This window comes from Diplotaxodon limnothrissa, linkage group LG22 (genome assembly GCF_057381915.1).
Source record: "Diplotaxodon limnothrissa isolate DT_005_m linkage group LG22, D_limnothrissa_male_GT1.1, whole genome shotgun sequence".
Classification (NCBI taxonomy): domain Eukaryota; kingdom Metazoa; phylum Chordata; class Actinopteri; order Cichliformes; family Cichlidae; genus Diplotaxodon; species Diplotaxodon limnothrissa.
The window spans coordinates 11,013,558-11,022,384 of record NC_140616.1 but is presented as its reverse complement, the minus strand read 5'-3'; the positions used below and the strand labels follow the sequence as shown (position 1 = coordinate 11,022,384).

The window sequence follows — 8,827 nt, the reverse complement described above, 5'->3', positions numbered from 1 at the left end:
TTTGACTCGATACCTTATTCCTGCCTTGTTTATGATTTCCCTCTTATCGGCTCCAATACAACAAACAACACGGGCTCTTAGATGAAAAGGTGCAAGTAAATTATGAGTTTCAGTGATGAAGTGCCAGCTCAGAGTAGGCGGAAGGTCCCATAAATCCTACAGAAGTTCCCTTATTTCACCTGGTCTTTGCCGTCTTAAAGTTCCTTCACCCGCAGAGGAGTGCAGAGCTAAGAAACAAGTGCGCAAGTCTCATTCAGAGCCATCATTTTCTAAGTGTCAGCATAGCATTGATGTCCCACAGAAGGTTCCTCATCTGGTCCATCAGAACCTTCATCTCCTGGTTCTTCTGGCGCAATTTCTGTATAACAACAAGACATTTGGCCATTAGTTAAACTCTGCAGAACACGTGGACTTTAACCATTGCCTGTTACAACCTTATACATATAAGCAATCCGGGAAGGAAATAGCTAATCACATATTAACAAGTGATGCTGACACTGCCTCACACCTGGAGGAAAAATACTTTTCTACTGGTGCTGATGCTAAAGCCAACAGTCCTCTCAGCCTCAGGCAGAATTTTCCAGTGTTTTGCCACTGGCTCCCTGAAGGTATTTTTGTAACCCAACTGAAATATTAGCTCTAACAAAAAACAACACCCTAATTCAGAATGAGTAAATAATGCAGAGTTTTTCAGTTAAAATCCAGATGCTACTTTAGCCTGTGTCAGTACTGCCACCTAGAGGAATTTGAAAGGGACTTTATTCTGCTCATTTCAGCATAGCTAAGTAACACTGTCCCCAATTATTAAAATATATAATAAACTGTGGAACACCAAACAATATATGAGAAATTAATTGATTCATATGTTGAATCCATTTCAAGAAAAGCTGCAGCAATAAGTCAATGAACTGGCATAACGTTTGTTGCCAACCCTTTTTCTTTCTTAGTAGCTAATGATGTTTTCTGCACGTTTAGGATTTCCTGTTTTGTGTCATAAAGTGACGGTAATAGATATCCTGGCTGTTGGTCAGAGAAAACAAGGCACTAAAAGATGTCCCTTTTAGCAGTGGGAAGTTATCAATTTCAAGACCAATTATTATTAATTATTACAGAATTATTTGCAAATCTCACGAACCCATAACAATTCACAATAGTGCAGAAAAAACGTATCAAATGTTTAAACTGGGATAATGCACCATTTAAAAACAAAAGGTAACACTGACTTTGCTGGCACCAACACGTACGTTTTCAACAAGTCTCTAAATCCTGGACTTGAAATTCTGTGTGTACTGCTTTTTTATTTATTTTATTTTAACTTAACCCCCCCAAAAAAAGGCCCCGTCACTGCTGATGGTTTCCCGAGGCGACAAGAACATTACAGAAACCCACCTCTAGGACCTCGTTTCTTTCCTGGATGACAGCAGGACTGCAGGGCTCCACTCTGACAGAAACCAGCTCCTCTCCAGCGTACGGCACAAGCTGAACACACAGCCGAGGTAAATCACGATTAAAATTGCATTTTTTTTTTTCTCATTATCAAATCAGACATAAAGAAAGAACATAGTTCTACAGTAGTTATATAGTAGTAATTGAAAAAATGTTTGTTTGTTTTTCTTTTTTTGGGGGGGGTCAGCAAAGGTCTTCTCTAACCTCAGCTGGTCCCTCCTTCAGGTCAGAGGTCATTTCCACACAGCGTTCATACAGCAGTCGGAGTTTTTTGAAGAGCAGAGTGAGCTGCCGAAGGTGTTCCTGGAGCTTCCCAAAGCGGTCCTGATACGTTGCCTGGCTCTGAGTCACCCCATTAGGAAGCTGAATCAAAAACACACAATAGATAACATGAAATCATTTGGAATAATTACACTTCTATTTCTAAATACAGCAGTGTAATGCAAATAAAAATGCTGACAGTGTCAGGCAATGTAAATGACTGCATGTACATTGGACATGTAGACAATCATTTTTCAAAACCAAGTAATAGCAATGGCAACACAAAACCATAGTGTTCCTCTTCTCTGAGCTGCACAGGTTTAAAAAAAAAAAAAAAAAGGGGGGGGGGGGGGTCACCTTAATAGGCAAGAACAAGCTTTAGAAGTCAGCACTACACTGAAAAACACAGAGGCGCATTTGGTAACACGGATCAAATGGAGATGGGAGGATGGGTACGAGGGATGCTGACAGGCAAGCCGAGCAGATATGCCAGAAAAGAAGACGGGCCAAATTGAGACTGACAGGGAACAGTGGAACCACTTTAGCCACATAAATACCGCCCACTCAGTTAACAGCCACACATACACCAGAGCTGCTGGTGCAATTTGCTGCACTTAAGCTAAAGAAATAATGCTAATATAACAATAACTGCAATTTTTGGTAGCAGTAAAATATGAGTAACCGTCCGTGCTGCCCATCTAAAACTGCAGACTGGTGACTCAGCAGGTAATTATTGAACTAATCAGTCAGTAAACCTGCAGTCATTTGAATTTTCTGTTAAAATGCCAAATGTACAAAGGTTCCAAGGAAGGGCTCACCAGTACTGTAAGGACCCAAATGTGAGAGGCGCTGTTGTCTGAGAAGTGTGGATTTTAATTGGCTGATGCCCGGATTACACACTTACGGACGAGGGCACGGACAGTTCTGGAGATTATGGCCAAAAGCTTGATCTAATAATAGTTTTACATAGTGTACATTAAGTCCACCAGGGGGAGGTCAAATTGGTGCCCTGATAGTGTCATTGAGGTCACCAAATTGGCATTCACAGAGCCTTGTGTTCACACTCCAATGACCCACTTTTTATTTTAATTGTTGCCAATAGCTAGTTAGTTGGAGCAGTTGTTGTTTTTCTTTTTTTAATCTAAGACATTGTTTTTTCTCTTCTATTAGACAATAAATAAACTTAAATAAACGTAATCCTTAATTTAAAAAACAAAACGAATGTTATTTATAAATGGTATGAGGAACCTGAAGCTGCACTTGATTGAGTTTTCAAAAGTCGTTCAGATTAAATAAATATTAAAAACGATCGTTACAGTTGAATTTTTGGACTTTAAGTCAATATGAGAACTTAACAGGCAGGAGTGCAGAGGTGAGAGCTGGGACAAAGGCTGGTAAAAGGAGACAGCTGGCTGGTATGATAGAGAGAATGAGACCAGGTGGGAAGAAAGCCATGCCTGAGAAATTATAGATATACTCAAATGTGGAAGCGAAGAGTGTGTCATACAGGATTGAAGCTGGAAATCAAATAGGTGATGTTGAATTTGTTCACTACACGTTGGATGTCAGTTAGAAGAAAAAAACCAGAGTAATTTGGATAAGACCGTAAGCACAGTCAGAGTGTAAGAGACTGGCGATAGGAGCAGGCAATAGACATATGGGTGATGGAAATAGATTTGATAAGGACGTATCATATTTCAAGAAGACAGAAGAACACAGGGTGACATATAAGAAATGAGGAAGATGCATACAGGCGGACTACATTTAACCAGAAGGTGCAACCTGAAAGAGACACGAGACTGCAAGGTTAAGATTAAGAGTTTCATTAGGAATGTAATCAGACGGATGGCTCAGATTGAGTGCTAGAGAGGGAAGACTAAGATGGCTGGAAAATGTGCAGATAGGAATAATGGATATACTCGACAAAGATTGCTGAAAATGGAGCTGCTAGGCCAGAGGAAATGAGGAAAAAAGGAGAAGATTCATGAATGTAGTGAAGGGGACATGAAGATGGTTAGTGTGACAGAAGAGGATGTCAGAGAGAGAGATGGAGGCTGTAGTGACCCCTCAGAAGAGCAGCTGAACTGAGAAGATGAATGAGAAACTAACAGTAAGAAATATTAGTCTGCTAATGATACACCCATAAACAAAGCTGAATATGTGAGTGGGCAAGAATATAGGTAAGTGTGTTATACTCATATTACATATAGGTATGTGACAATATCGTTATTTTGATATCAAGTCCCAGACACTAACAACAAGAAAACAGTTCCTGCTGCTAAGCATGAGCCTCGTGTCCCTTACCTGTGTGGCTCGTGTAATCTGGAAGATCTCCATAGTGCGTGTGACAATATCTTGTACAGTCTCCTGTCCGATCCTGCAGAGGAACACCGGGGAGATCTCCCTAAGGGCTCCCTGAGGAGGCATGGGCTGCTGACCTGCACTTGGGGCAGCACCGGGGGGCAGATGAGGAGGCTGCTGCTGCTGCTGTGAGGGCATACCTGCCATCCCTGGCTTCTGAGGTAAAGAAGCTGCCATATCCACACAAATCTGCGGGGTACGATGGTACAAGACAAAGGTGATGTTCTATTAGCGTAAATATACGTTTTCTCAACACAGCAAGGATGTATGCTCAAATTTAAGCTTATTAGAGAAACTACAGACGTTTCGAGATCATATTTAAGAAAGCAGGAAACTCCTTAAAAATGTACTCTCAATGGAGACGAGGGAGGGAAACTTAACTTACTGGCTAAACATGCTAGCTCAAGCAAATTAAGCTAACTAGTTAGCAACGGGCTGTGCAAAAAGCTACTTACCCAAGTTCAAACCGTCTTTTGGCTGAATGTTGTACAGATGTTTCCCAGATGATGCAGCCTTTGCGAAAAAGGGCCTAGTTATTTATTATTTTAAATAAAGCATGATCACTGGCACCCTTCCATTGATTTCTTTCAGAAAGCACAGCACGTTAATGCGTCACTTCCGGGCATAAAAATGGGATTAATTCTCCCACCGCTAGATGGCGACAGTAGACGCGGATATACCTGAAGGTACTGTAAACATCAGCTGTAAAAGAACAAAACAATTTTAGCTATATACTATATATACTATAGTGTAAAAATATACATTTGTTTTTCATTCGCACTATTAAATATAAAACTGTAAAAAACATAGAGAGAAAAACACATTAAAAGTCATCACTTTTTATCAAATGCCACTAATTTCATCATAGAAAATGTTAGTGTTGGATTGACATTACTCAAGCATGATATTAAAATTAATTCAATTTAATTCTAAAGCACACATTACATGCATATTTTGCATGTAAAATGTAACAAGACCATACACTGGATGTATGTAAAAGGGAAAATTTAAGTATGCAGTAAATACAATTGCCCATTCAAAAACAGCAATAATGTAATTTCAATATTATATGATAGCCATCTAGTTATTTATTAGAAAGACAGCTATAAAATGATCATCTATTTATGATAGGGTATATGCAAAGCCTTATTGAACGTGTGGTCATATTGATTTAAATGTCCTATGTATATTACTGTTTTATAGCCGCAAAGAGTCAGCGTGTTAGTAAAGAAGTTGAAACTTCATCCTACTCCTTTTCAAGCATGTAAATTATGTGGTATATACAGATAGTCATTAATATTTTTCCCCTATTAGTTTTTTTCTTCTGTTTGCAATGTTTGTTTGTTTTTTAAAGTATATTTACAGTAAAAAAAAAAAACAATCAATTAATGTCTTAATCAAAATAGTCTTTTTTTTTAATTTAATGGAAACTGAAGTCAGTAAATCAAATTGGTGGTTTACAAATTTTCACTCACACTTAAGGTGTGTCAATGATGGTTTCAAGTATTTATTTATTTTTGAATAGTTATATCTACAAGGATTTTATAACTTAAGGAAATAGATAAGTCTTGGTGGCTGGGGATCAGTCTTCCACGGCCCCCGCTCCGGCCTCCAAGGCAGGGTCCCGGTAACCCTATCCCGGGCAGGGTGAACTGTTCCCTTGATGTTCTACTCATAGGCGTCTTCTGTATCTTTCTTTGTCTGGTCCTTCACCCAGGACCCAGCTCTCAATTTACCAGTCGATCTGCATCCCTACCCCCACCTATGGTCATGAGCTGTGGGTAGTTCCTCCGAAGAGTGGCTGGCCTCTCCCCTAGAGATAGGGTGAGAAGTTCCTTCACATCAAAAGGACCCAGTTGAGGTGTTCCGGGCATCTGATAAGGATGCCTCCTGGGCTCCAAAGGGGTGAGGTATTCCAGGCATCTCCCACTGGGAGGAGGCCCCGGGGCAGACCCAAGGCATGCTGGAGAGATTATATCTCTCGGCTGTCCTGGACAAGCTGGAGGAGGTGGCTAGGAAGAGGGAGGTTTGGGCTTCTCTGCTTATGCTGATGGATGGATGGATGGATGGATGGATGGAAGTCAGACTTTTAAGCAGTAGACCTATTTTGTTTGACTCAAGGATAAATGAATTACACGTGTTTGCTTTGCTGTCAAGTCAGACCAATAAAACTGAGGAAAGGACTGGATTTGTCAGTCACATGTGGACCTACTTTCTTTATTTGATGAGTCTGGTTGCGTGACTTTATCCATGGTTTATATAGGATCAAAGGTCGCAGTCAACCTAGCACAACAACAGCAAGTTCAAGGAAGTACAGCTTCCTTCAAGGACTTGGTTTAGACTTTATTCCCTTTGAACAAACATGAGTAAAATGGCCTGATATAGGCTCAGATTAAAAAAAGACGTAGTTTATATATTTGTATTTTATACTAAAATTGACTGATAATAGATCCAATTAACAACACAAATACAGAAAAAACAATTCCATCTACTTTGCAACTTTATTTTGCCTGTATGTTTCTCTTTGTTTTGACGTCACGTCACCATTTCCATCTGTGTTTGATGTACCGTTTCAACTTGAACTTTATGTTTGTTCTTAAGGAAATGCAATTTGCATGGAGATCTTAAACACGCAAGGCAGAGATAAGGTACGCAAGGTACTGATAACAATGAATGTTAAATGCATTTTAACGCACAGTGGGCTCAAAAAGCAAGACCACTTGTTTAAATACTACTTTTTTAGCATCAGTTTTGGAATTTATTACATGCATTGTTCAAAGTGATGGCTTCAGCTGAGTCATTTAAATAAAAGACTGAATCTTTGAATAATATAGACATATTATTATACACACGTTTAGTCTGTGGCTCTTTTGCTTTAAGAATATCAGATATAGTTGAGTTGGGAAGTCTGTGCACAACTTGATAACTCATTTAATTCAGTTTAGTGTTATTTATATAGCGCCAAAACACAACAACAGTTGCCTCAAGGCGCTTAACCCATGTTATCACGGATTAATCAGACAATTTTGTAATCTTTGTAAGGCCAAGTAGTCCTTGACAATCAGCACCCTTGGACATTCTTGGTCTTAAAGTAGTTCTTCATCTTGGCACCGTTTAATCGTGCTCCTCAAAGATGGGTGGTGCTTGTTTATGAGGAATTACGTGTCATATTTTCCAGTCAAGAGTACAATTCAAGCTTGTAAAAATAACCTTTTTCCCCAATAACCTCAGAGTTTTAACACTTCTACAATCACTAAAGCAATCAAAGTTTTGATTGGCAGAGCCTTATGAACAAAGATTATTTGCCTCTGAGTCACTCATGTCTGCCTGAGTATCATTTTAACCCCTTGAACAATTGAAAGGATGATTTCCTATAATTTACACAATCCAGTTTACGCAAAGTAGTTTTTTAAAGCTACATTAGCTGTTTAGCTCTATAGTGTTTTCAGTCATTCGGATTAAGACATTTTACATGTTCATATTCATAACGGATTATATTTTAGACCATGTTTCTTAAAATGTGGAAATAGAACATTAACTTTTAGCTGTGTATCTTCACAGTCATACAGCTCATGGAAAAAATTGCTCCCTTTTTTCCCCTCAATCTCTTAAGATCCTAATTTTAGTAACAGTGCCCTCTGAAAGCAAATACTAGCATGCTAACATGCTAAAAGAAACATTAGCATGTAAATACTGCACAGTTGATATGAACGTCGTGATTTTAACATTTAACTAACTCTATATATCTCTCTGCAGCCTTCATTAATAATAATAATAATAATAACTTTATTTATAAAGCGCTTTCAAACAAAGTGCTGTATAACTGTTTAAAACTAAAGAGATAAAAAAAATAAATAAATAAAAAGCGATACATAGCAATACACGTAAAAGACACAATACAAGTTAAAAACAGTAAGAATTTAAAAACTAAAAGCCATAGAATTAAGACTTGTAAGATAAGGTGAACAAATGTGTCTTCAGCTTAGTTTTAAAAACCTCCACGGAGCATGCCTGCCTAACATCTTGAGGGAGGGTGTTCCACAGAAACGGGGCACGAAAAGAAAAAGCACGCTCTCCAATTGTCTTTTTTCTGGCTCTAGGAACCTTTAGAAGGCCAGAGTCCTGAGATCGGAGAGCACGGGATGGAACGTAAAGATGTAAAAGGTCGGAGAGGTATGAAGGTGCCAGTCCGTTTAAAGCCTTGTAGATGAGCAGCAGGACCTTAAAATCTGCTCGAACCTGACAAGGTAGCCAATGCAGAGATCTCAGAACAGGGCTAATGTGCTCAAATTTCCCAGTTCTTGTTAAAATGTGAGCAGCTGCATTTTGCACCATTGTTCAGTGTTGTTTAGTTTGTAGACAGTATGAAATTTATATATATATATATATATATATATATATATATATATATATATGTGTGTGTGTGTGTGTGTGTGTATATATATATATATATAACAATTCTGTAACTGTAACTTCGGTCGTTGCTGTGCTTTTTTTGGAAGTCGAATTTCCCAGAGGAACCCACCCGAGGGATTAATAAAGTTCTATCTTATCTTATCTTATCTTATCTTATCTTATCTTAAATTTAGTAAGCAGTATTTATTTACAGATTTGTCTTTTATTGCTCAAACATCTGATCCTGTGGGAAAAAAGGTTTCAAATGACAATGTAGTTCTCTAAAAAGCGAATTACACCCCATGAGCCAATAGCTTCTAGAACCACCTTTAGCAGGAGTGAAATAATTGTTTTCTGTATGACC

At 38.6% G+C, this 8,827-nt stretch overlaps 1 protein-coding gene across 1 annotated transcript; it reads right to left on the bottom strand.

Annotated features, from left to right (window-relative positions):
• LOC146609450 (mediator of RNA polymerase II transcription subunit 30) lies at positions 1-4,583 on the bottom strand. Its single transcript, XM_085346566.1, has 5 exons — positions 4,524-4,583; positions 4,012-4,257; positions 1,651-1,809; positions 1,390-1,479; positions 1-358 (listed from the first exon to the last, which is right to left on the bottom strand). The coding sequence occupies exons 2-5, from the start codon at positions 4,243-4,245 to the stop codon at positions 263-265; spliced, it is 579 nt and encodes a 192-aa protein (XP_085202692.1). The 5' UTR covers positions 4,246-4,257; positions 4,524-4,583; the 3' UTR covers positions 1-262.
• Between the last annotated feature and the right edge of the window lie 4,244 nt (positions 4,584-8,827).